General features: G+C 44.7%; 1 protein-coding gene across 3 annotated transcripts; it reads left to right on the top strand.

The window, feature by feature from the left end:
• The first annotated feature begins 2,344 nt into the window (after positions 1–2,344).
• Positions 2,345–26,373, top strand: LOC147257876 (lysophosphatidic acid receptor 2-like). Of its 3 annotated transcripts, XM_086212088.1 has the most exons (7): positions 2,345–2,476; positions 2,644–2,735; positions 14,266–14,722; positions 16,799–17,293; positions 19,629–19,885; positions 22,598–22,675; positions 25,975–26,373. In XM_086212088.1, exons 3-7 carry the CDS (start codon positions 14,467–14,469, stop codon positions 26,071–26,073), a joined length of 1,185 nt encoding a protein of 394 aa, XP_086068214.1. In that variant the 5' UTR covers positions 2,345–2,476; positions 2,644–2,735; positions 14,266–14,466; the 3' UTR covers positions 26,074–26,373. The 3 variants fall into 3 exon arrangements, with proteins under 3 accessions (XP_086068214.1, XP_086068213.1, XP_086068215.1); XM_086212087.1 differs by having other exon boundaries at positions 2,391–2,735; XM_086212089.1 differs by lacking the exon at positions 22,598–22,675 and having other exon boundaries at positions 2,391–2,735.

The raw sequence follows: 26,373 nt of genomic DNA, 5'->3' as shown, positions 1-26,373 counted from the left end.
CTGCTGAGGCGTGTTATCAGCTTGTGAAATCGCTTCAGACTTTGTTATTAACAAAGTTGGTCCGAAGAGACACTGGAGGAAAATAACTTTCCACCGTGTTCACATTCGAGCTCAAAACACGGCTGCGTTGCCTCGGTTAATTGAAAACAATTAACTTTCTGAACTCTGACAAGTGGGCGCGGTTTGATTTGCTCTCGCTTGATGCTTCTCGTCACGCTGTGTAAACTCGACAGATATCAAGTGCAAATGTTAGCGCTGGAACCTGCTTGGGGAGATGACATCATCTCGTCCTCTTATTCAAATATGCGCATTTTAATGACCTCTAATTGTTGGGTTTGCCCAGAGTAAATTTAAGTAAGTAAATTGGGTCAACAGCAAGGAACTCACAATTTATCTTTTTTTTTTTTTTTCTTTCCATGATGTATTGCGGTACAACATGATGCACACCGCCATGCTTTTCAGAATTCACCAGCATTTTCACATCTCAACTTGTGTTGTGAAACATAAAAACCTCCAGGGTGTGAACTCCTGGTACACACAGATCTTTAATCGGCAGTGACGTTGCATATATCTTTTTTTTTATTATTGCTGAGACGCTTCGTATACACAGATGATAGAGTAACGCTACTTGTTTAAGGTCATAAAGATAACTTCTGATCCCAAGAAGCAATCCCAAAGGTGGTAATCCCTTCTCCCTCACCACTCAGGACCTCATTTATAGAGCGATAGCAACACATTTAAAGCCTCGGTGTAATCGTTTGCTGCTTGGGTCTGGTGGTAACCCTGGTCAGATGGGTGTTACCGTAAATGAAGGATGTATTCCCACAGGTGCTGCAGGCACAGAGGGCAATCAGCATCACGGTTGCCATGCCGACAGCCTCCGGGCAGCTGTCTACGACACAGAGAGGAAATAAACGAACGGAATGAGACTCAGCAGAACAAAACTGGAAACTGTGACCACTGGAGTACGCGGCTCCATGCTGTGCCACCAAATAAGGAACATGGTTTGCTCGTGTTGAATAAACATGCCTGTCACCTCACTGACATGCTAACCTCCACACACGCTCATGCTGGTATAAACAGGAAAGGGTGACGGCTTTTTCCTTGCCCGGCCTCTTGACTCTTGCTCCGCATCTGCCCTGTGGCTGGAATTTCCTCCTTATCTTTTCCCGGCTTTTTCTTTGCTCATTTTCATGGCGGTACAGTAGTTTGAACCTCTGATTCCTCTGGAGTCCCACGGGCATCATTGCAGCAAATTCAGCTCCAAACAGCTTCATCCACTTTGGGTTCTCGGTGTTTATCTGCAGCTATAGAAGAAAACCACACTGTGATATTGCAGTCTTTTTATCTTTGGCGAGTGTCCTTTTCATTGCCGGATGTAAAAACAATCTCTCTGGGTGTGCTGGGGTGATCGGCAGGGCTGTCTCCGAGCCGCGTGTCTCTGACTTCTGAATAAAAGATGAGTTTTGTGGGGCTGTTTGTGTGGTTTTAGTGTCATTATTGTTCAATACTAAACAGATAAGGAAATAAAGAATTGGTCGATTGTTATTCTGCTGTGTAAATTGTACACCAGCAGTTTCCATGCAAAGGGGCTGGATTAACTTCTAGGGAGCAGCACTGGCTGTGATTCTGACCCCGTTCATGCACTCACTCATCAGCTGGTCCAAGGCTCTGATCCAACGATAACTGCACCATCGACTCCAAATCATTTCAGCAGGAGTCTTTTTGCACTGAAATGCACGAGAGAGATTCACACATTCACTCTAGTGAATGAATAGTGGTGGAAGAAGTGGCAAACACACTTAAAGCGATACTTCATCCCCAGAATATGTATTTTTCTGACTGTCAAGTACACAAAAATCCGTATTTAAAAACCTTACTATGGAAAAAAAACCCCACAGTTGTTACGCTGACAGCTCGTCAAATGTGCGGGTTAATATGGTGATTTCATGACGTCTGATTTAAGTCAACGCTTCATCCAAAAAGTGTAATTCACCTTTCTCAGTCAAAGAGATGCTCGGAGCTCCACATTTGTGGGGAAATTGAAAGGCAAAATACATTTCTTGGGGGGTGTATCATTGCTCTAGGGTTTGAAGGAAAGCCTGTTCACCTGAGCAGCTCGCTGGTTTCTCTGTGACATTCAGGAAAACACAGGCGCGACCTCCAGATAAACTTGTGCATCAGAAATTTATTGCCTCCAGCAATCAAAATCACATCAGCCCCTAATAAAAAAAAACAACAACCCTTCACTGCCTGAGTTGTCAATCAAACTCGACTCACCCTCCCATTGGCTGCCCGGTGCCACAAACAGCCAATGGAGAGCAGCTGTGGGCGGGGTCTGAACGCCGGGTTGGAAGAGGCACCGCACTGAGGATTCCGCACCGCTCCTTTGTGAAACAGACGCGGCAGCAACCGCCGAGTGTGCCGCACCCTTCTGGCCCCTCCTCGGACTCACCGAGCGACTCACCACGCACAGGTGACGAGCGAATGTTTTCACCGAAGTGGGCCGAGTTGTTTATTGGATATTATATACATATATATTTTAGGTCTTGAACGGAGCATCACTAAAAACCAAAAAACTGAGGAAAACTACGTTGTAATTGTCGTTTTTGTGGCATTTTTCACCTCTTTGCTCCGTGGAAGTGCGCGGAAGGGAACCTCAGGTACGTCGTCTCTCAGCTCGACGAGGGAGCACCTGGATTTACTCACCAACAAGTCCTAAGGGACCAGAAAAGGTGAGTGGAGCTTTTTGTTTGTTGTGCTTTTATCTCTTTATGAATGGAACGTGTCTCTTCAGGGTTGGAAACGTGTGCAGCAGAGACTTAAGCTTTGTTTCATGGTAGTGTGTGTGTGTGTGTGTGGGGGGGGGGGGGGGGGGGATGTGCGCTCCCGTTTGCCCGCGGAGGCAACTGAACGGTCCCGAGCGTTGGGAGTATCGATCTAAATACCAGTAGTATCGATACCAAGGTGAGTGTCGGTAACGGATCGGTACTAGAATGATGAGATCCATACTTCTGTTGCGGTTTCTCTTCTATACGTCCAGCAAAATTACTGTAATTTCCTGGCAGAGTTCATGCAAGCGAAGCTTCTCTCCAAGTCTGTCTGTGCAAACAGGGCACCATTCTCTCTCTCTCTCTCTCTCTCTCTCTCTCTCTCTCTCTCTCTCTCTGTGTCTCTCTCAGTGTGTAGGAAGTTGCACTTGTGCAATATAATGCAGTCCAGGTCACCAACCTTTGCAGTAAATCCTGTTTCAGTGAAGGTGATCTGGTCCAGTCTTCACCTTCACTGAAACAGGATTTTTGTGCCCCAGGAGTCTATTGTTTATTCTTTATTTATTAGGATCCCTGGTAGCCATCACTGATCCCTGGTAGCCATCACCTCTCACTCTGTTGTGGGAGTAATGGCAGTTCTTCCTGGGGTCCTCACACACGACACAATTATATACATAGTAAAACATACAGAGTAACAGTAACAATGTAGAGTCTTACATGGTCGTTACAAGGACAGAACTACAATATTAAATTCAGTAATTTACCACGTGGACTGCAGGTTACAATGGCAAAGAGTTGTTGAAAACACTTTTTAAAGTTTGGCAAACACACAGAATCACTACCTAGGCTTATGAAACAGGAAGCACAAAAACTAACAACAAAACAAAAGAAATCAAGAAGCCAGATATTATACTCTCACCTTTCTAACATCATCTTTTTCAGTTGTTGTTTTTTTAAACCACCCCTGCTTTTTGGTGCTTGGAGCTCAGGTGGAAATCATGTTCCACTCTGCAACAGCTCTGTACAGAACTGTCGCCCCAAGTGTGAATCTGTTGGTTACTGCTTGTCTTGTTTTTGTCTGTTATTGGTTGGCACCAGTTGTACGTATAAGCAGTTAGGTGTACCCACAGTATGCATATTCTTTAATTAATTAACAAAATAAGACTGCGTGTCAGTCGGTCGATCGTCCGTCATGCATTTCTGACGCATCCTGGAGCACTCAAGTGCCAGGCGAGCTGCTCTATTTTGTGTTAACTGCAGTTTTGACATTTCTTTTTGTGATGCACGAGACCAGACCGTCGGACGACAGTCCAGATGTGAAAGGACTACAGACTCAGTCACAGTTTTTAAAGATGACTCATCTAAGAGAGGAGCACTTTTTTTTTAAAGGATGGAAATACCCCTACTCATCCTCGTGACTATGCTACAGATACGAGATGTCCGTGACTGTGTTTCGTCCATAGAAACCCCGAGCAGTGTAGCCTCCCTGATCTGTTCAATATCAGTGTCGTGTAGGGAGAGAGAGAGAGAGAGTTTATGATCCGACCTCAAGGCACATTTCAAACACAGCATTAGACTTTTGCTTTTAGAAACATTTAATTTCAATTGGTTTTATTAACCTGTTGTGAAACCAACATCATTTCCTTTTGTATTTTGTGTATTTTTAACCTGTTCAGAGCTTAAGCCTGATGCAAACATGGTGGTGTCATCAGCATAAATCACCTTGCCTGCACTCTCTAACATATAAGGAATAACCTTTATGAAAATGCAGTACAGGAGCGGTCCTAGGCAGCTGCCCTGGGGGATACCACATTCAAGTGTAATTAAATTTGATATCGAGCCATTGAAAACAACCTTCCTGGTTACATAGACCTTACATTTGAAATAATTGTTGAAGTGTCAACAGGTTTTGTGGTAAATTTTCCTTCAGCTCCAATAAAAGAGGGTGTTTTACTCCTTCTAGTTTTGCCTACGACTTCATTTTATGTTTTCCATAACGTCTTACTATCTCCTTTGTACTCCCCCAGTTTGCTCTGATAACGATTTTACTTCCTCCGTCCATTCGCTTTGGTTGCAGTGATTCTAAATGACCGGATCTCCACATGCTAAAGCTACTGTTTTCAGTCTGTCTCTTTCGTTCATGGAATTTTTAAGTTCATGATCAAGCCGGGGTGTTCCGATGTTTTTTCACAGGGATTTTCTTCATAGGAGCATGTTTAGCCCAAGCATCCATAAATAAATCCCTAAACTTGCATTCTGCATTCTTAACATCCAGCACTGAGTTTCATGTGGTTTTAGACATATCTTCAATAAATTCATCAATACTAGAATTTCAATATTCAATACCGATAAAGGAAAAAAAAACAACAACTTGATTTTTCAGTACCACAGGGGGAAAAAAAATGTCAAAATAATAAGCATACATTTTTTTAATAACATCTAGGAAATACAAACAATAAATACATTCAAATAACATCTATTACAACACATCAGTTATTTGACGTTAAGGTGTGCGCCTGTTCAGGGCTCGCCGTGTGAAACACGTGTTTCAGCCACTTCACACTCATACCTATGTGTTTCTCGCCCTTAAAGATCACGTCTGGTCGTGGTGAACTATATGTCGGTGTGTAGCACGTAGCCTGGCTGATGCTAGGAAAAGTAGTCGTCAGTGACTAGCCTACAACACATTACGTTACGTTACATACAGAAGCCACATCACCAAGTTTCTTTTTCAGGGTACAATTGTCTGAAAGCCAGCCCATGTTAAAGTCACCAAGACAGTCATGTCATTATTAGTATCCGCTACATTGTGCAACATTGTACATACGTCATCGAAATACACAATACTGGAGCCTGGAGGCCTGTAGCAGCAACAGGTTACCAGTGGACTTGAACGTGGAATGTGTGGCTGTCGCCATAGGGCTTCCACGCCAGTCATTCTCAGGTCCTTCCTGACTTTAACTGGGATGCGACTCTGGATGTAGGTACACGTGCCGCCAGTATATTTATAATACTTCCTTGCATAATACAGCTCAGCTCATCAACCCCATTCTTTAAACTACAAATGTTCAAGTGTGCAATTCTTAAACCCTTTTTTTGGTGCATCTTTGCAGAAAGAAATAGTTAGAGATCACACGTACCAGTATGACCTTAATCCAGCCTTTGCTGGAAGTTCCTTTGTTACAGAAGTAATGTAGCTCCTCCAAGCCCCTGATGCATGATACTTTCGCTTGTTCTGGATTTCCATTCAATTTGACAAATGCCTTTACAGTCGTGGGTACATGTAGACGGCAGCTTTCCCTGTTTCCTCAAGAATCTTGCTTCTTCTTTTTTTTTATTTTTTGCAGTGTCAGCATTTCTTTTGATGAGACACTCATTCAGATAAACATCAGTGCCCTCTAGCTTTCTACCCTGTTTGAGTAGGTGCACTCTTTTCTTTCTATTGGCAAATCTGATAATGATGGCGTGATTGGCTCTGCCTGTCTTGTTACCTTCAGGAATGCTGTGACCAGCTTCTGTGTCCTCTCTATTGATTGAGATGTTTTTCTCCTGCAGAAAGGCAGTCACTTGGGTTTAACTTGACCCGTCATGTCTGTCCTAATCTTGTCAGTCGTCTCACGCCACCGCTTTTGAGTGTGATTTTGGTTGGATTTTTAGTCCTGTCACAATGGCATCATTAAGTCTTGAGTGCTGCTCCAAGTCCCACGAGCAGTACTCTAAAGAGTTAATTCTGTTGGATTGAACACAATTTTTGTAAAAGATCTTCCTCCTTTGGGTGTTTTGATGGTGTTGGATGAGAGCTGTCTGACTACATCCCCCAGAGGCGTTCACCTGGGTTGACAACTAGTGACAGCAAAGGTCGTAGTGTTTGATTCACTTGACAGCCGTCACCTCCAGAAGTTCTCTGACAGCACTGCCATTTTTGGACGGGTGATGGACAGGAGTGACCTGGAGTGCAGGGGAAGTTGTCACTGCCTTTGTTGACAGGCATTTGTGAAACCACCTCCACGTCAATGGCAGCAAGACAGAGGAAACGGTGATCGATTTCTGAAGGAAGCCCCAGCAAACCACTCAGGTGAACATCCAGGGTTTTGACATTGAAATTGTGGAGAACTCTAAGTACCTGGGTGTTCACCTCAACAGCAAACTGGACTGTTCCACAAATACAGATGTCCTGTACAAGAGGGCCCAGAGTCGCCTCCACCTGTTGAGTGGACTACAGTCCTTAGGAGTCTGCAGGACTCATCCATAAATACAGTACAAAACTAGCTGCTGTGTATACTTACACTGTTTATTGTCTTTATACTCTTTGTATATATATTTAACTTGTCTGTTTATCTTATTTAAGTTTCCTTGCCCTATTTCCTGTCTTTTTTTCCCCCCACGTTGCTGTAAGAACAGAATTTCTGAGTGTGAGATCGATAAAGTTTATCTTACATCATTTTCAAACTGATTTATTCGGGTTTGTCCTGAATTGAATCACCCACCTGTAGCTGAAGATTCGATCAAAGGATGAGTTTTTACCTGAAACAAAAGACGTTGTTGTTTGTGGCTCAACGAAGGCAACTGTTGGGGATTTTCTCTCACTCAAACCTGTAGGTTGGTTCATCGTTCAGGTTGCTGCAGGGACTAACTGGAATTGTTTTATTATTGTAATAAACTGGAGGGATGCAGGAATGATCACTCCTAAATTAGTTGTCATTGTTGCATAACTCATCTCCAGGTCAATGGGTATTTCTGTTTTGAGATAAAAGTTGGGAGTTCTGGGATTTTTCAAATCAAACCCAACTGTATGGCTTTTTATAGGAAATAATTTGGTCACAACAAACCATACATTTATCAAAGTATGTCTTCTCCCACTTAGAGTTATGTGCTCAGCATTTCTTTGTAATCTCGGGCCCCCATTGTTAAAAAACAAACAAAAACAAAACTCCAGTAGATTGACTGTGCGTGTGTGTGTGTGTGTGTGTGTGTGTGTGATTGAATGACCCAAGTATATCATTATGGAGACCATACCTGGCCACCCCCACTGTTTGCATGTACTTCACGGCTGGATAGAAGAGCTTCAGAGGAGGCAGTTCACTGACAACACACACCCAGAAAGCGTGATCCCGAAGTGATGAGAATTTTCTTATTTCACCAGGAATTTGAGCACACATGCTGAAGTGTCTCTCATACACTATCATCACTTCAGAGTCTGTGGGGTGTAAATCTTTCCTATTGCAGTCGAGCGCTGGCAAGGGTTCATCTGTCTTCTTTAAAAGAGAGAGGGAGAGAGAGGGGAGGAGGGAGAGGAGACTCGGGTGTGGCCGCTCCAGTAATGACTGGTTTGCATTCAAACTGGTGTTTACTGATTGCATTCAGTCCATTCACACACAGTCCTTCAGTGCATAAAAACCTACAGTCGTGTATTATCAGTCGCTTAGAGCCACACAGAGTGAACAGTGAAACAGGATTTGTAAAAGATGCAGAGTTCTACAATTTCATTTGGCGGACACTTTTATCCAAAGTGACGTACAACACATGCAGGAATTTAGACTGGAGGGAAAGCCTTCGTAAGTACGACAAAGTACTTCAAGTTTGATTGGCTGCAGGTGCTTCCATCTAGTGGCAGAAGAAGTGCCAGGTTTTTCTTTTCTTTCTTAATATAATCTAACCACAACTGACGGCAACCAATAATTCAACGTCAACAGTATCTTTCAATATTCAACATTGACAGTGCTAAGTATCCACTAAAAGCTGGGACTTGAACCTTCTGACTCGTTCTACCCCTGAGGACTAAGAGGAGAAGGGTCAGATAAGTGCCTCGGTGTTCCCTGAACGGTTGAGTCTTCAAATGTCTCTTAAAAAGTAAAAAGGGTCTCTGCGGAGCATATGGAGTAGGGTAGTTCATTCCACCATTTGGGAGCAACAGGGTAGAAGAGTCTTGTCAGAGATTTAGGGCCATGCTGGGCTGGGAGAACCAGCTGTCTCTCACAAGCAGAGTGTAGCGGGTGAGAGGGAGAGTAGACTGTTCTTGTCACTGTTTTGTAAGCCAGAGGAAGAGCTTTGAATTTGATTCAAGCTGCCACTGGAAGCCAGTGAAGAGATGTTAACAGGGGGTGATGTGCAGGTTTGGGCAAGTTAAAAAACCAGATGTGCTGCTGCATTCTGGATCGTCTGCAGAGGTTTAAATATACATGCAGGGAGGCCTGCAAGGAGAGAGTTGCAGTAGTTGATGCGCAAAATCACAAGGGCCTGCAGCAGAAGCTGTGTGGCTTGTTGTGTCAGGTAGGGTCTGATCCTTCTGATGTTAAAGAGGGCATATCGACAAGACCGAGCAATCGAGGCCACTTGTACCTTAAAGATTAGCTGGTCATCAGTCATGACACCCAGGTGTTTGTGGGCACGAGTTGATTTGAATCGAGCAGAACACTGATCTGTGGTTGAAGAGACAGAGAGAGACATGCTGGAAAGACAATGAGCTCAGTTTTGGATGTAGTAGAGGGTGGCGTTCCTTCCTCCATGTGGAGATATCAGCCAGACACGCTGATGTCTGAGGTGAGACAGTTGTGTCCTCAGGTGGAAAAGACAGGAAAAGCTGGGTGTCGTCAGCATAGCAGTGGTAGGAGAAGCCATGTGAGCAGATTATAGCACCGAGTGAGGTGGTGTATAAAGGAGAAGACAAGGGGACCAAGCAGTGACACCTGGGGTACCCCTGTTGATAAGCCATGTGACTCAGACACTTCTCCCCGCCATGACACTCTGAAGGATCTACCTGTGAGGTAGGACTTGAACCACAACAGGACAGATCCTGAGATGCCAAGCTCAGAGAGTGTGGAGGGGAGAATTTGATGGGTCAGTGTCAAAGGCAGCAGACAGGTCCAGCAGAAGTAGGACAGAGGACCGATCAGCAGCTCCACTCAGTCGCAGTGATTCTGTGTCTGACAGGAGTGCAGTCTCTGTGGTTAAGTGATGCCTAAAGCCAGATTGGTAGAAGTCAATCAGGTTGCTCTGCAGATGCTCAGAAACGTGGTTGAAGACTGCGCGCTTAAGTATTTTGGACAGGAATGGCAGAAGTGAGACCGACCTGTAATTTTCAACCTGGGTTGAGTTGTGATTGGGCTTTTTGAGCAGCGGGGTGACTCGAGCTTGCTTAAAAGTAGTCAGGGCTAGGGCCTGACTGTCCGAGTTTCATCAGTGAACTGATGAATTCTGTCTTATTGACTGTCGACCGACAGTTCCAGAGACCAAAGGTAATGGAGGGGTGCAAGGACGGAGTGCAGAAAGATTCTGCAGATTTCTCCCTCTATGAATTGTACATCTTTTTCTGTACCCATAAGTCACTGGGAAATGTATAAGGCACATGCTGGGCTAAACTTGTTGGAGTGTGGATAGACAGACAGTAGCAGCCGGTGTCCTTGCTTGGTGGTCTCCCGCAAGTAGACTTGCAGGTCTTCGCATTATGTGGGCTGACGCAAGGGATAATTCTTTTGCTGACGCTCCAGAGCAGCTGCAGTTATACACCTGAGTGATTGTGCCCGGCTGAACCGCCCCTGTCTGATTTCACTTAGGCAATCAGTAGAGGGTGTGACCCGCGTCAGCTGACCTCACCTGTGGCAGAGAGAGACCAAAACTCCAGTTCTAAGCACTTTACGACCCGAGACTCAAAAATAACTCAAGCAGATGTCGACTTACCTGAGCTGGCTCGGCCTTCCATTGTCTAAAATGCCAGTGCTTGTTCTGAGTTCTTAAACTTTAGGACTGAATTCAGATGTAGATCCAAAGTTTAGTGAGGGGTTCTTTGAAATGTTCCAATGTTGACAGATTGTGTAAAACCTTTTAAATCAAATGTGTTCAGAATTTTTTTTTAATCTACAATTAGCACCTACATGCTCATGAGAGTGCTAAAAGAGTTATATAATTGCAGTCTGTGTCCATCCATCAATGGTCCTGACTGCACAGGTTTAAAGGAATAGTTTGACATTCTGTGAAAAAAAAATGCTTATTTGCTTTAGCTGTGCACAAAGGCTGGAAATGGGGAAATGGGTAGTCTGGCTCAGCCAAGTGGTAACACAAACCTAAGTCAAAAATCATGTTTATTTTCCATTTTACATGGAGCCATGTGCCAGACTTTCCTAGAGTCTTTGCTGGTTGCCAGGCAACTGCTCAGAGGCAAAGTCCCTCTTACTACATTTCTGCATAAATGCGCCCGGGGCTTTAAGATGCGTCCGGAGTTTTTGAATCGACAGTGGACTGTGTCCACGTTTTGAATCAGCATGTTAACCGGTGACCGTTTGTTTTAAAAACATTCAGGTAAATCACTCAAATCCTGCCGACATTACATTGATGGCTTGCTGTGTTCAATGAGACAACTGACATTTCCTAGTTATTTGTTTGCAGAGGGAGTGAGATCGGTTAACGGATGGGCTCGATTGACTTTTGAGGAGAGAGAGACAGACAGGGAGACAGGCACTTCCATATCTATTAGTCTAAATAAAAGCGGAAACAGGGGAAATCAAGACGGTACTGAAAGGTTTCAGTTCTGTTTATTTGGTTTCTTACATGAAGTAGAGGAGAAACATCCTCAATAAATAGCAAAATGCAGAAACACCGTGAGCCGAGATCAGGCGCTTGTGTTTTCCTGAATGGTCGGCGTCACGCTCGTACCTGCTCTCTCTGTTCTGTCTTTTGGTAAGGATGGAGCTAATGACAGCACACACACACACACACACACACACACACACACACACACACACACACACACACACACACACACACACTTAGTGGATACGTACAATCTTGTATAACTTTTGTTTCCCTGTGAAATAAGAAAAACAATGCATTTTACATGCACATTGCAGCTTGTGGAGTGTATTGAACATTATAGCATCTCTAGTCCAGAGCAGGTCTACTTCTTGTGTTCCTGTAAAACGAAAGTCTGACAGTCTCTTACCCATTCTCGAGTGTGGTGCTGGAAAGATGGCGTGCTTTTAGTTTATCATGGCAGAACAAATGTGTGTTGTGGTTACCTTGTATGCTGATGAGCCGCACTGTCAGTGCAGAAGAGTCGCAAACTGATCGGGTTTAGGATCTTTTCAGATCCACTCGGGCCTTGTTGCTCCTGTCCTGACACTATCACACAAACACTCCACAACTGATATGTCACAATTGTTGTTAGTTTTTGTTGTTTTGTGACTTTTAGTATGAATACAACTCATTTACTCATTTATGATGTCACTCCTGGTTCTGTGGACCTACGCTAGCTGGAAATATTTCAGGTACTAAGACTCAATACACAACCACGGCTGTGGTACAAAGTAAACACTTCATTACTCACAGAAGTACAAGTACGGTATTAAAGTAGTACAGAGAGGAATAACTGTTGAGCAGTCGGCTGTTGAAGCTGACAAATACTGGTGAATTCATTCCTCCCTAAAAAAGGGAGGCCCTGGATCCAAGTCACACTGGATGGTGTTTGTGTCTGGGACGACTATTTTGCGCTGCACACTGAGCATGCTCCATCAACAGAGCCGCTGCCTCAGTTCGCCCTCTGCTAACTTGGATGTTGATGAATGACTCAGTCCGGCAGCTGCAGTTTAATCGCACACTTTGTGGAAGTACCTCAGTGAGACGTGAGACAGGTGTTGATTTTCTAAGAGCTCTGATCAACTCTGCAGCTGCCGCCATCTTCACAGTGAGTTTCATCTCCTTGTCAATGTGTCCGTCCTCCAGCTTAACTGCTGTTCCACTCTGAACAGTCTTAACTGGACTGAACAGACATGTCTTAAATTCAAAGCGCAGACAGGCTCAGGGAACAGCTGTTGAGCACTTAAGCGCTAGAAAGTTCACGCTGGTGGAGCGAAGAGTCTCAATCGTGCAACTCTGTTACTGAGTTACTACGACTACTGGGTGTGCAAATAGGCAGGTGTTTGCTTTGCTGTCATATTTGGCAGAAGGTGTTTAAATAAAATGTCCTTTGGCAATTGGAAAGATGATTTCAGTAGCGTTTCTGGTGTTGGGAGCTGGAGTGGTCGCATCTGTGCGGTGATGGTTAGCAGCAGATAGCGGCAGGCTTGGAGGTCGGAGATCAGCTTGATTTCTAGCTGGTGTTTCTGATGAGGTCGGATGCAGTCAAGCGATAAAAGCGAGTAACACACTTCCTCTGTACATTGCCACATAGGTGAGAACACTGGTCTGGCGCGCGTGCGCACACACACACACACACACGCTATTTATCTTTTGCTCTTCTAAAATTCTTTCCCTGCACTGTTTTGACTTTCCTGAATTTCAGGCTGAGTGAAAGGATTTCTTGCGGTTGTGTCTTATCCATTTTTTTTTATTTTTCTTAAGGCTCTAAAGTTCTCATTCTCTCATTCTTCTGTTTTTGATTTGGCATCACTTTTCATACACCCTGGTAGGAGAGTGGGTCACTGTAGCTCCCTCCCTGAGTGTGTGTGTGTGTGTGTGTGTGTGTGTGTGTGTGTGTGTGGTGCATGTTTTGATTGAGATTGGGTTACATAGCTGGATTGTGTAATTGTGAGGTGTGTCTGTGCTGTAGGGAGCTGCTCGGCTCTTTCCATTGTGGAGGGTTGAACTGCCGGTTGATGGTACATTAAGTGTCGTGTTGTGTCGGCGTTCACTGGAAAATTTTGTGTGTGTGTGTGTGAGGGAGTGTTGACTGAAAACACACCGTGCAGCCCTCAGACGTTTACTGCAAATAGAGGACTAGAGCTTGTTGTTGTTGGCTACGAGTCAGTTGTGCATCTTGAAATGGAAGATTTAAGTGCTCAGAGTTGTGGTCGGTTTGAGTTTCAGCCTCGTCGTCATTCTGCTGTGACGGTCACTCGCAGGGCTCAGCGGTGATCAGGAGCCTCACTGATGCTGCGAGGCAAAGTTTCTGGTTCATGATTGAGATCGGAATAATTCAAAGCCTCAGCTGTGCAAGTGAAACACTCTTGTTTTACCAGTTGAACATCAGATATCACAAACATTCAAAACAGAACCAATAACTGTCATCTTTCAGTCCGTATCAATTCAGAATAATTGTGTTTGTGTTGTCGATGTGAGCAGACACGCATCCTGTTTTCAGCACCAGTGCAGTCGTTTTATTTTGAACGACGGATGAAATTAAAAACATGCAGACTATTTTCAAGATGAATCATTTGTTCTCAAACTCTTCTACAAAAAAAAACCCCTGTAAGCTTCCTACAAGCAAGATGATGACATGTTTTGTCCTGTCAGAGTAGCAGTTTAAAAACTTGATACTCAATAAAGCCAACGAGATTTACACATTTGAGGGACTGGAAGTGTGAATGTGTGAGAAATAAGCAGATCAACTTTTCTGTTGGTGGACTGATCAGATCATTACTGGAAACTCGATGCATTTTATTGATGTTTTTAGATGTTTAATGTATTTATTCAACATCATTGATGCAAAGACTTTATTCCCGATCTGACTGTCGTGTTGAAGAGTGATCAGAAACTCCTGAACTCATATGCCTTCCCTCCACAGATACACACCCTCCATCCAGAGTCCCGAGAGGAAAGGCCTCTACCCAGACCCTCACCGGTGCAGCTGATGGCATGCCGATCTCCACCCCACCAGAGAGGGCGAGTCTGAATGGCGCCCTAGACCCTCCCCTCCTCCTTTTGTGTGAAAGGCCTCTCTCCTCTCCAGTTCTTCTCTGATCCCACATCCGCCCGATACCTCAACATGGATATTATGAATGACGACACAGAGGGATGCTACCTCAACCGTACTGTCAAGTTCTTCTATGAGAAGAGTGGAAAGAACATCAGTGACCACTGGCGTCCGCGGGACTACGTGATCGTCTCTATGGGCATGACGGTCTGCTTCGTCGTCATCTTTTCCAACCTCCTGGTCATCGGGGCTATTTTTAAAAACAAACGCTTTCACTTTCCCATCTACTACCTGTTGGGTAACCTGGCGCTGGCTGACCTTTTCTCAGGTACCACGTTTACTCCGCTCATCTTACCTCACTGCCTCTCTGCTCTTATTGTCATTGTTAGAGTATGACATGGAGCTCGGGTTCAGTCGTATTGTTAAACCTGGGATTTTGCATCAGGTTTTAGATCTAAAACACTTAAGTCTATATTCAGTTATATGATATGATTTATTAATAACCAACGGCAAAATCAGACCTAGCAACTACTGGATGTTTAAAGGCTGCTGCCTAAATGTTAACACAAGCATTTTACGAACTCCTCTCCCAAACGTTTTGAATTATATTTTTATCTCATAAAAGTTTCACAGGTGTGTCATAAGTTGCAGCTGCTTGTAGGGCTGAGCGACATGGAAAAGAATTGTTTTTTCTGACATTGCTTTTGTGATATGATTCGTAAATATCTGAAAGGATTATCCTGCTTGTCATTACTCACATTTGAAAATGATATATGATGATTGGATATGAAAATATATTGGATTGTTTCGTGCGCCAGATGCTTCATGCTCAGGTTAATGCTCTCACTAAATCCTGTACCAACAAACTTTGCACTTGCACCTGATGATGTCAGCAGAAGCCATCACAGGCGGTCAGGAGGTAAACCAGGTGAGAGATTGCGATGTAGGACCACGCAAACTTGGGCATTTATTGTAGTTTCACTTCAGTCTGAATGGCATGATTGACCGCATCCCTCTGTGAGTTTTTGGAGATGTTTGTTTGGTTGAGAGGTCACAGGAGTTGCAGTCGCTGCCGCCTGCATGTTCACTGTCGTTAAGAACATAGATATATCCTGCAGATGGTGAGCGGTGTGTTTATGTCTCGGAGTGGCAGTTCAGTTGTCTGGACTAGTTGGAGTCAGCGGGGAGGGAGGGAATGATCCTGGCGCGCAGTGAATCAGGTGACCTGGTGCAGGAAAAATACAGATGGCAATTTGAGTAATTCAGTAAGAGACAAGAATGACCTGGTTTGGCTGACGAGCCGGTTGAAGGTCTGACTGTAGCAAATGACTTTAGAACTTTCTTAAACAACAAGTTCCTGTTTCATGTTTCTGTGTTAATATTGTTTGACTGCTCTGGGAATTTTCCTAGAGGTTTTCCAACCTTCCAGGATCGCAGGATTATTAATGAGCTTTTAATACTACAAGCCCACACACACTTGAACATCTGTTGTCCATTTGGGGCTTGGCTATAAATTGTGTTGTCATTATTCTACTGTTTGTATATATATTTTTATATATATATATAATGGAAACCGGAGTTGGAATATCCTGATTAAACATTAGCGATATCTTGCTGTATACATTTTATTGCACAGCCCTGTTTGTTTCCCGCTGTTATTTCCCGCCTCCTCGTGATACAGCAGCTGGGCACTTGAAATGTCTTTCGGCTGAACTCAGATTTGTGCAGTATAGCAGCGTCATCACGGGAAGTTACTTTGGTCGCAAAACACACCTGCGAGTGCTCAATCCTGGAAGTTTAAGTCGTTGTGGGAATGAGATATTTCCCCAGCTTAAATGCTATCATTGCAACAGAGGACAAAAAGATTGTCCCCAGAGGTTTTCAGAGTTGTAAAATACTGTTTTATGGTATTGTAAACTGCTGTACCATATACTGGTGGCTGATAAGCCTTGAAACTCAGTCATTTATAGCTCAAACTTCTTCTCACTGGTACCAGAAGCAACATGCCTTGAGCAACACAGTCACTTGATTTTTGTTTTTCTTAAACAATGTGGTTTTTGGTTTGAAAAGCTCATGCCCGAAGCAGAAATGTTAGTCGTGCTGTTGTACCCTGCTCGTGTGTTGGGGGACGTTTTGCCAAGCTGCTGCTGGTGTGTGGTCCCTCTTCAACGTTGCAGGGTTAGGGTTTCTTGTCATACAGTAAGCTGGAGGGGCCACTACTTTCATTCTGTCACACATAATGAAAGGTTTGCAAGTACGCACATAGTCTCAGTCTTGTTAAGTAGGACAGCAACTCTTGAACTCCGACTACTGCTTGAAAACAGGAAGTATGTCAAAGTGCATCGTGTGGTGTTGCACAGTTTTAATCGTCTTTGTGGTGACATCCTCACTTTGCCCATTACAGGTGTCTCCTACCTCCACTTGATGTTTCATACTGGTCCCTGGACCATCAAGCTGTCCAAGCACCAGTGGTTTGTGCGACAGGGGCTCATCGACACCAGCCTGACAGCCTCTGTTCTCAACCTCCTGGCGGTGGCCGTGGAACGTCACCAAACCATCTTCAACATGCAGCTGCACAGTAAGATGAGCACCCGGCGCGTTCTGATCATCATGCTCTTCATCTGGCTGGTGGCGATCATCATGGGTCTGGTTCCCACCATGGGCTGGCACTGCCTGTGCGACCTGGACAACTGCTCCACCATGGCGCCGCTGTACAGCCGCAGCTACCTGGTGTTCTGGGCGGTTCTCAACCTGCTGACCTTCTCCATCATGGTGGCTGTTTACACCAGGATCTTCATCTACGTGAGACACAAGAGCAAACAGATGTCTCAGCACACCACTCAGATGAGACACCGAGAGACGGTGTTAAACCTGATGAAGACCGTCTCCCTGATCCTGGGTGAGGAAGCACTCTCACTTCTCTTCTCCACACTAAGAAACAGGCATTAATCGTTTCTGAAAACAGACGTGACGAGCATCTGACCACGGCCATCTTGGTACTTATAGAAGATTTTATCCCTCAGCTGTCGTTAGTGGCCTGCTGCTTTAACGACCAATCAACATGCTGGAGTTCTTTGGGTTGGCTCATATAATTATTAACTGAAGACTTACTGCTGGCTCCCCAACACTAGGCAGTTGCTCACTATTTATCAATTATCTCTCATTGTGCTTTTTCTTCCAATCTACCAATCCAAAAGGCTTCTTGAGTTCAGTCTTCACGTTCATGCTTGATCAGCAGCACATTTACATTTCATTGTTTTATCTGTTGATCAGGAGACGTTTTCAAATGCTGTTTGTCCATCGATCAGCGGGATTTTACAGAAACGAGCAAACCAATTTTCATGTACTATGGTTGGAGGGGTGCAGCACGCGCAGCCAAGAAAGTACCCGCTAAGCATGGAAACGGATCAATTAAACAGTGAAAAAAATGGCATTTTTTTGTTCTTTGCTCTTTAGCTGTAGTATTTGTTTACAAGTGGGATGAGGAAGTCATTTACACGTCTAACTTTCAGATTCAGTTCAAGAAACTTGTTCCTCAAGTTGCAAGAGATGAAATTAGGGGAAGTAATGAAGAATTTTTGAATTAGAAAATAGGCACACCACACACACACACACACACACACACACACACACACACACACAAGCTCTCACACCAGCTGACTTGCTATCTCTTCTTTTATCCTGTCACTACTTGTCAAATGAAACTCCTTCTTCCTTCTTCCTGCACACACACACACACGCACACACACACGCACACAGACCTGACTTGTTTTCTGTTGCCAAGCCTCTCGTCTCTCCTCTCCTCTGTGTCTGAGCCTCCCCTGCTTCTGCATTGCACTTTGTAACTTTTGAATAAATTCCTGACGTTTTGAAAATGTTACACATTTCTCTCACGTTGCTCAGCAGCAGGGATACGGCACGTCTGGCATGTTGAGGAGGGCGAGTAGAACCCTGCATGTCCTGACAAGGAGCTGCATAGTTCAGTCAGTGTGACAGAAAACAGCTCCGGCTCATATGACACCACAGTGTGTGTGTGTGTGTGTGTGTGTGTGTGTGTGTGTGTGTGTGTGTGTGTCTGCCTATGTGTGTGTCTGTGTGTGTGCTATACTTCTATTTTTCTGAGGACCATCCATCTTCTTCCACTTATCAGGGGTCGGGTCGCGGGGGTCACAGGGGCAGCAGCCTAAGCAGTGTGACCCAGACTTCCCTCTCCCCGGCTTCTTCGTCCAGCTCCTGGCCCTCCCAGGCCAGCTGAGAGACATAGTCTCTCCAATGTTTCCTGGTTCTTCCCCGAGGCCTCCTACTGTTTGGACAGGCCCTGGCCAGATACCCGAGCCACCTCATCTGACTCCTCTCGATGTGGAGGAGCAGCATCCCTATTCCGAGCTCCTCTCGGATGGCAGAGCTTCTCGCCTTGTCTCTAAGAGAGAGCCCAGCCACCCTCTGGAGGAGACTCATTTCGGTCGCTTGTACCAGCGATCTTATCCTTTGGGTCATTACCCAAAGCTCATGACCATAGATGAGGGTAGGAACGTTGCTCGACTGGTAAATTGAGAGCTTTGCCTTTCGGGTCAGCTTCCTCTTTACCACGACGCACAGAGTCCACATCCCTGTAGACGCTGCACCAATCCACCTGTCGATCTCGCAGTCCCTTTTTCCCCCTCCTGAGATGGTGGATGGTTTTCCAGAATCTCCTCTAAGCTGCCCGGAAGTTGTTCTCCATGGCCTCACCGAACTCCTCCACCGCGATAAGGAGGTAGCTCAAGGAGGTAGCTCAAGGAGGACCATCTTGAGTTTTTAACCTTAGTTACTTCATGTTTGCAGTTTTTGCTGCAGCACGTATTTCATATTCTATGCACACGTTACCACATTTCCTCATTCCTGCCTGTAAATGCTAACTTGAGCATGTATGAATGCTGAATGTGCTATAAATGTGTGTATATAATAAATTCCTGAGCTGCCTAATCAACTATTATGATAATGAAATCTGACCATACAGATTAAACCCAGTCCAGACGCTGACGTGTGTATGTGTGTGCGTGTGTGTGTGTGTGCGTGTGCTTGTGCGTGCTTGCATTGAGAGAGGAATTTACAGTACATTCCCTCTCTCCCCTGTACTACTTCACATTCCTCTCCCCATGCCTGTGATTTATTCATTTATCTGCCTTTTTCTTGCATCATATTTTAGAAGTTATGCTGATTCCTGTGTGGTATCCTCCCTCCTCCCCTCGCAGGCTGTTTTGTGATCTGCTGGACGCCCGGCCTGGTTGTGCTCCTGCTCGACGGTCTGGGCTGTGAGAAGTGTAAAGTGCTGCGTTACGAGAAGTACTGCCTGGTGCTGGCTGAGTGCAACTCCCTCGTCAACCCCATCATCTACTCTTTAAGGGACAATGACATGAGGAAGACCTTCAAGGAGATCCTCTGCCCCTGCTTGCAGCGCAGAGGCCGCCAGAGAAAATCAGGAGTTCACTTTAACACCCTGGAGCAAGAGGTACTGTCTGAGAGCAATGGCGGTGGCCACAACAATCATAAACACAGTTTGTTCAACTCGTGCAGTCCCGTGACTTCGACTACTGATGTGACAAACTGACCACTTAATGTTGCATTGGAATGTGGCTCATTATTTTCAGTGTCACACAATGAAATTGTGTGAAATTCTGACTTAAATATTATGGATTAAAACCACTCCAAGGGCAGGAAAGGCCCGGTAGTTTTTGTGTAGTATTTTTGCACCAAAAACTCCTTGAAAAACTTTTACTTAAAGGTAGATTGGTGCAGAATTATTATTGTGTTTTGGCTCATTTCCTCTTCGCTTCCTGGTACATTCAACTGTCATATTTTATCTTTTGTCTTATACTTTGTCAAGGCTTCATCATATAATGGGTAGCCCTGATATTTGTTAATTTTTTTTCAGGTATCTAGCAGATTAAATACCTGCATCCAGTGGAGACAAGCTTATATTTCTATAGTAATGTTGCTACCATTGTTGGCTGATGTAGAACGGGTCTGAGACGGTCCCCCTCCCTTTAGACACACCTTAGAATGAAGTGCCCCCCTTTTACCCCCCTCACATTACCTTAAGTTGAGTTTGTGGATGCCTGTATTTGATCTGTTGAACGGGTTCGCCAAGCTAGCCTAAAATTGCTGTTGAAGAGTTGAACAAATGCATGAAAAAGGGAGTCTTTTTCTATTCTCTGACTTTCAAATTAAGAAAAGAGCAAAATGATTTCCTGAACAGTATCGATCTCTATCTGCTCGATGTACACTTAGGCTGGTCTGGATTATGTTGCGTTATTAATGTTCCTTCACCTTCTGATCCGGGGGATGCAGGCAGTTAACGGTGAACATTTTGGAAACAGGTTAAATGTTGTGAGCTTGAGTGCAAATGACAGCGTCCCGATTTCTGGTGGCTCGCTGCAGATTAGCGCACAAACGGTTCTGATAATCTCGGGGACATCTATTTTTGGAACAAGAATCTTATCACCTGGTTTTCTGTGACTGGTGTTTTCATAACGACATGTTCTACTTGACGTCACTCAGGGTTCCGCCCTGGACTGGGACCTTCTGGAGGTCCATCTTCCTTGCTGACTCGTAGTTCAAACCTCTACTTTTCATGATAACAATCATGGGAGTGTTTGAATGATGATGGTGGAAAAATTCTAATTATTTTGACTGAAACTGGACCTTTAAAAAACATGTAAACATGTATCATACTCTTCAACTGTTTTTCTTCCTGCAACCAATCAACCAAACCAAGTACCACCCGGTGGACTACTGGGCGGCTCTGGTACCTACCATGAAGTGAAAGAGTCCTCAGAGCCTCATTTTGTTCTTACTGTTGTTCTTCCTTGCAGTGCCTTCACGTAAAAGGGAGTTTTCCCTCTAAGGGTTCGTGGAAGTATGAAAGAGTTTTCTGGTTGGAAAGCACCTTGTGATGCTCAATTGAGGATCGTGTTTACTGTACGATGGCGTGGCCAGCTTTTCCTTTCAGAAGCAAACACAGCTTCTGGTTTTGGATGCAGGAGGTCGGAAAATGCAGTTGGAAACGGGTTTAAACTCATCTGCTCTTGTTTTTTGGGTTTGTTTTTTTTTTGTCAAAATCCTTTCAAACATGAAAATGATGAGCCTCAGAAACAGAAAAGAATCCACACGAGTTGTGACTGCGATCTATTACAAGCTGAACCATGATGTTACATCATGATGGATTTATTAGATGAAAGCGGTGGTTTATGACGTGGAAGTGACTTGTTTTGGTACTGTTGTCAGAGGAATTAGACATAAAACTTCAAGACCTTTACTGGTCAAATTTGCTTCGACCAAATACAAACCAATGTGTTCCTGCTTTTGTGAGTGTATCAATAGTCTGAGAGCATATTTAACTGTTAATTAATAACCCTGCCTGCAGCTGGTTGCTGCTTTTTTGACCTCCACCACATAGTGAGCACACACGAATGTCCCGACACAGTCGACCCGCTGCCTTGCATCAGGCAGACGTTGCAGCTGACGGCAGTGCTTGTCGGATTGTAATTCCAGATGCGCCTCCTGTCTGATAATGTCCAGCAAGAATTCAAAAAGGCAACATTTTTTTATGTCCACTCATCCAGCAAAAACAAGAAGTTCACATACCAAAGAAAGATGTTTGAATTTTTCTTGTCAATGAAGCAGATTAAATTGCGCAGACACGCAAGTTAGTGCCTGATAATCCTCTAAACTTCTACCATGACTGCTGGCGCTGCTTACATTTACTCAAGAGTCTTTTACGTGTTTGAAAACGCACTGTCTGAACATTTGGTTCCATTGTGGTGAGCGTAGAAACGGTCAGCAGTCCTGTTGATGTGGATGTTGAAACTTCCTCAGCTTGCTGGTCTACGCTCTCATGCACCCTGACACTCTCGCTCGTCCAGGCACATCCATGCTCGTGCTGAAAGTGTTATCGACTTTATTTTTGTTTTTAAAGCTCAACCCAAAGTGTTTTGGTGTCACTGAGCATCAAGCCAATGAAGAGACATGGATCATACCGTAGATTATACCGTATGTTGTACTTGAGAGTTTGTAAATTGATGTTTGTGAACAATTTTGCTGTTGTTAGCTGTCAGTCAGTATTAGCTTCAAGCTAAACATACGTGACAGGCTATTTGTGAGCACTTGAAGGCAAAAATCCACTTCAACCTAATTGCACTAACGCTTGTGATTAATCTGACAGACACGTTTACTGAAATGCACGAGGAGCGCCCAGCAGAGCCACCTCCCGTCTACCCAGACCCGCACACGTTACACAAAGGTAATCAGTGTCTCTCCATGACCGCGGGTCACAGCGCTTTAGCATTTAGCATGTAGACTTTATTCTGTGCTGCTGCCATTGATTATTAAGTCCAAAATGTCAGATGCAATGTTCCCCAGGAGAGCCCCAGAGCTGCTCGGATCCTCCTGATCTGAGATCCTCCTCAAAAATACAGCAGCAGTTGGAGGGATTGTTGTCATCAACTTGATTAGGCAAACCTTCCTGGGTCACCTTCATTAGCCGATCCCTTATCTGATGCTGTGGCAGCTTGATTGGTCAACAGTGACGGTGATGTTTACGATTTCCTGATGCTCTTGTTGTTGGGAAGGAGGAGAAGCGTTCACACCAGGATGGGATGTTGGTGTTTAATCGGGTTTCCCCCACCTTCAAGTAAAATGGGCTCCTGTTGAAGAGCCACAGATTTCAAAACTGCTGGTCTGAGTGGAAAACGTCGCAGGGCAAACATCATGCAGGAGTCAGACACCTGGATGCTATAATTAATTATGTAGGCGGTGATGTGATGGCCACCGTGTGATCGAGATGAGGATACGCCTCATAGCCCTTATGTTCAAGATCATGGAAACAGGGGTTGTGGTTTAATTGCATCACCATGATGGGTTCTAATTTTAAGAATTACCTGAGAATAAAACACAAGATTTAAATCTTGCGTTTACAGAAAAAAAAAAAAAAGAATCTGCTCCAAATGTGTCACTGCATGTTAAGAATAACACACAAAGTCAGCACAAGTTCATTCAGCTCTCCAGAACCCTCCGTCTGGCAGGAATGAGCTTGACTCAACCTGTCAAGTCTTGTAAAACGAGGCCTGAACCGACTCGTACCAGAAACGTGCTTCTTTTTTAGAAAATACCCTCTTATGCAATCACACTCAGCACAACCTTCCTGTACGCAAATGTGAGAGTGTGCTGGTGCTGCCTTAAACCAGTCCAGATGTTTGCTGGTGGTTAGAGTGGGTCACGCTCCTCGCCACAATTCCTCTGATTTGTTGCTCTGGCATGAGTGTTTATGTGTGTGCGTACGTGTGTGTGTGTGTGTTCTTTGTTTCTCTCTCTCTCTCTCTCTCTCTCTCTCTCTCTCACGCACATGCAGCTTGATGACTCTCTTAACTGCTGCTAGCAGGAAGTGCAGCCACGTGTGTGTGAACACTGATTCACAAAACCCACAATTTTACATACAGGCAAATGACAAATGGTGTGTGTGTGTGTGTGTGTGTGTGTGTGTGTGTGTGTGTGTGTGTGTGTGTGTGTGTGTGTGTCAGCCGGAACCCTGGCAGAGATTCTGTGCTGCCGGGTGATGCCTTTATTTGTTGTGTTGTCTTCAGTTTGTCACCTGTCAGTTGTTGTTGTTGTCATTAGCAACGTGAGGGCCAGAGTGGGAAAGGTGAGGGGGAAGAGGTCGGAGGTGAGGCGGTTTGGACAAATTTGCTTTTCCTCTCGCTGTGATTTGACAGTAAAATATGCAGCGACTCCGTCAAATAAAAGCAGGTTGGACATTAATGGATAACTTCTCTTTAACTCCTTTTAAAGGGTGTGCCAATAAATAATTTGATAAACTGGAATCCTTTTTCCTGTATTGACACACCCTTTAAAATATGCAGTCAAATAAAGGGAGGTTGGACATTTAAGGATGATTACTTTTCATTTACTCCCCTTAAAGGGTCCGTCAATACAGAAGCTACTAAAAGGGACTCCAGTGTATTAAATCTATGTATTCTTTGGTCTTAAGATTTGAGATGAATCAACTTGTTAATCCTTGTTTTTCATATTTTCAGTTTATTGCTCACATTGTTTTGACAGCACAGAATCTTTTCGTAATTCTCTTGGTTTTATTTTTGTATAAACTGCCACAAATGAAATGAATAAATGCATAAATCTGCCTACATCTGTGATTCATGTCTGTGTGCTTTGCCTGATTGCTTCTTTCTGATATACTGAAAAGTGAAAAATTGGGATGCACGATATTGGATTTATTTACTTATTTGTTTGTTTGTTTGTTTGGCACAATGTCAGTATTGGCCAATGCTGACGATGGTATCATTGATGTAAAAACAGGTAAACATGAAAAGATTAAATTCCCAAAACATTTAGAGAAGCCCAACGTTTCACGTATTGAACGCACCGTTTCCTCACGAGCAAAGGAAAGACCTGAGCGAACCTGGGCTGATATAGACGTGGATCCCTGCCCGTGTATTCAGAATATCCGCCGGCACTGTGGCGATCTCGTCAGACGCCGCCAATGTCGGACTTGCGTGTGGATAAACATGCTTTTCAATGCCTTTTCTCCCAGATCATTTCTCTCTTTTTGAGCCTGGCTGATTCTGGACTTCGGGGCTGATGCTAATAAGGGGGTGTAAATAATGATATCGATTCATCAACTGATATTCTCTCTATTGGGGTTACCAACTTTCATGCTTTGACCCCTCAATTTAGCTTTGCAAACAGGAAGTCCTCCTTGACTCCTAGCAGACAACGGGTCTGCTGTCTTGCCGGATGAAAATGTTTGAAAAAAAATCAATTACAGCCCCAGCATGACAACGAAGGAACAGAGCCTGAAGACAAAGCTCTCCATCCGTCTCTGCTCTCTCTCTCTCTCTCTGCTCTCTCTCTCCTGAATTAAGGGTAGGGACTGAAGGGCTTTTCTCAGGAGCGTGTCTCTTAGAGGTAAAAACCTCAGTCAGCAATGATGGGCTCTCCTGTTTAGAAAAGAGCCAGTTGAGATGATTCAGGCGCCAAGTCAGGATCCCGCCAGGTAACCCCCACCCCTCCCCCACCACCACAGGAGAATGTCCCAGGCATGAGGATCTGGGAGGAGGCTGCCAGGCGGGCTGAGGACCAGGTGGAGAATTATACCTCCATGTTGGCTTAGGAAAACAAGGACCCACCCAGTTCAAGCTGGTTTATGTGTGTTGAGGTTTGGGGACCTGGGCCTGTTGCGCTGGTCAGGTTTAGTCAACTCGCCATCAGGATTTGCTTTTTGTTGCTTAAAAACTAAACTGAGTGTATAAAAAGTCCCTGCTTATTTCCAGTGTTATCTGGTACTGGTCATAGTCGTGTTTGTGCTGGTTTATTGGTTCAAACGTTAGTCAGGGAGCTGTCGACATGTCCTGACCTCAGCTGACTGCAGGAACGTTGTTGCGGTCGCAGCGCCCTCTGCTGGACCACATGAGCAATGACACTTCTGACACCTCTTAACTGCATCGTGGTCAGAATAACCGTTCTGTAGCACCGGTGACCGTCCCTCCTTCCTCTCCTCATGTCACGTCTCTCCACTTCTGTCTGTAGAACTCCGAGTCCCGTAGTGCCAAGCCGCAGGAGAAGAGCAACGGAGCGCCACTCATCCGCGACGGCTCAGAGGACATCCCGGCTTCCTCAGAGAGCTAGAATTAACTGAGCTCAACTCAAGCTCCGCATCCCCACATCTGAACTCTGGCGACCGTCGCGAAGATCCCTCAAGACCCTGCCTTCCCCGTGCCCTCGTCCAGCAGACGCTCGAGTCAGTGGTTCGTTTCATTTCTGCAGGCCAAAAAGGAGGCAAATGCATTGCTCGGGACATTCAGGAGGAGTTCCTACTCAGACGCGAACGAACCGTCAGCCTCACCCAAACGGATGGAGGAGGCGGCGAGTTCCGGTGGAGAGACGAGAGCGAGGAAACATTCATGCCTCTGTGTGTGTGTGTGTGTG

Source organism: Aulostomus chinensis, chromosome 8 (assembly GCF_037954235.1).
Source record: "Aulostomus chinensis isolate RoL2024-O1b breed Wild chromosome 8, RoL_Achi_v1.0, whole genome shotgun sequence".
Lineage (NCBI taxonomy): Eukaryota > Metazoa > Chordata > Actinopteri > Syngnathiformes > Aulostomidae > Aulostomus > Aulostomus chinensis.
The sequence above is the reverse complement of the archived record's forward strand: the minus strand, read 5'-3'. Positions and strand labels throughout refer to the sequence as shown.

Coding starts and splice junctions, on each gene's coding strand:
- LOC147257876 (XM_086212088.1), top strand. CDS start 14,467: ATGGATATTATGAATGACGACACAGAGGGATGCTACCTCAACCGTACT. Junction 17,294..19,628: donor GACCGTCTCCCTGATCCTGG/GTGAGGAAGCAC, acceptor CTCCCCTCGCAG/GCTGTTTTGTGATCTGCTGG. Junction 19,886..22,597: donor TTAACACCCTGGAGCAAGAG/GTACTGTCTGAG, acceptor TTAATCTGACAG/ACACGTTTACTGAAATGCAC.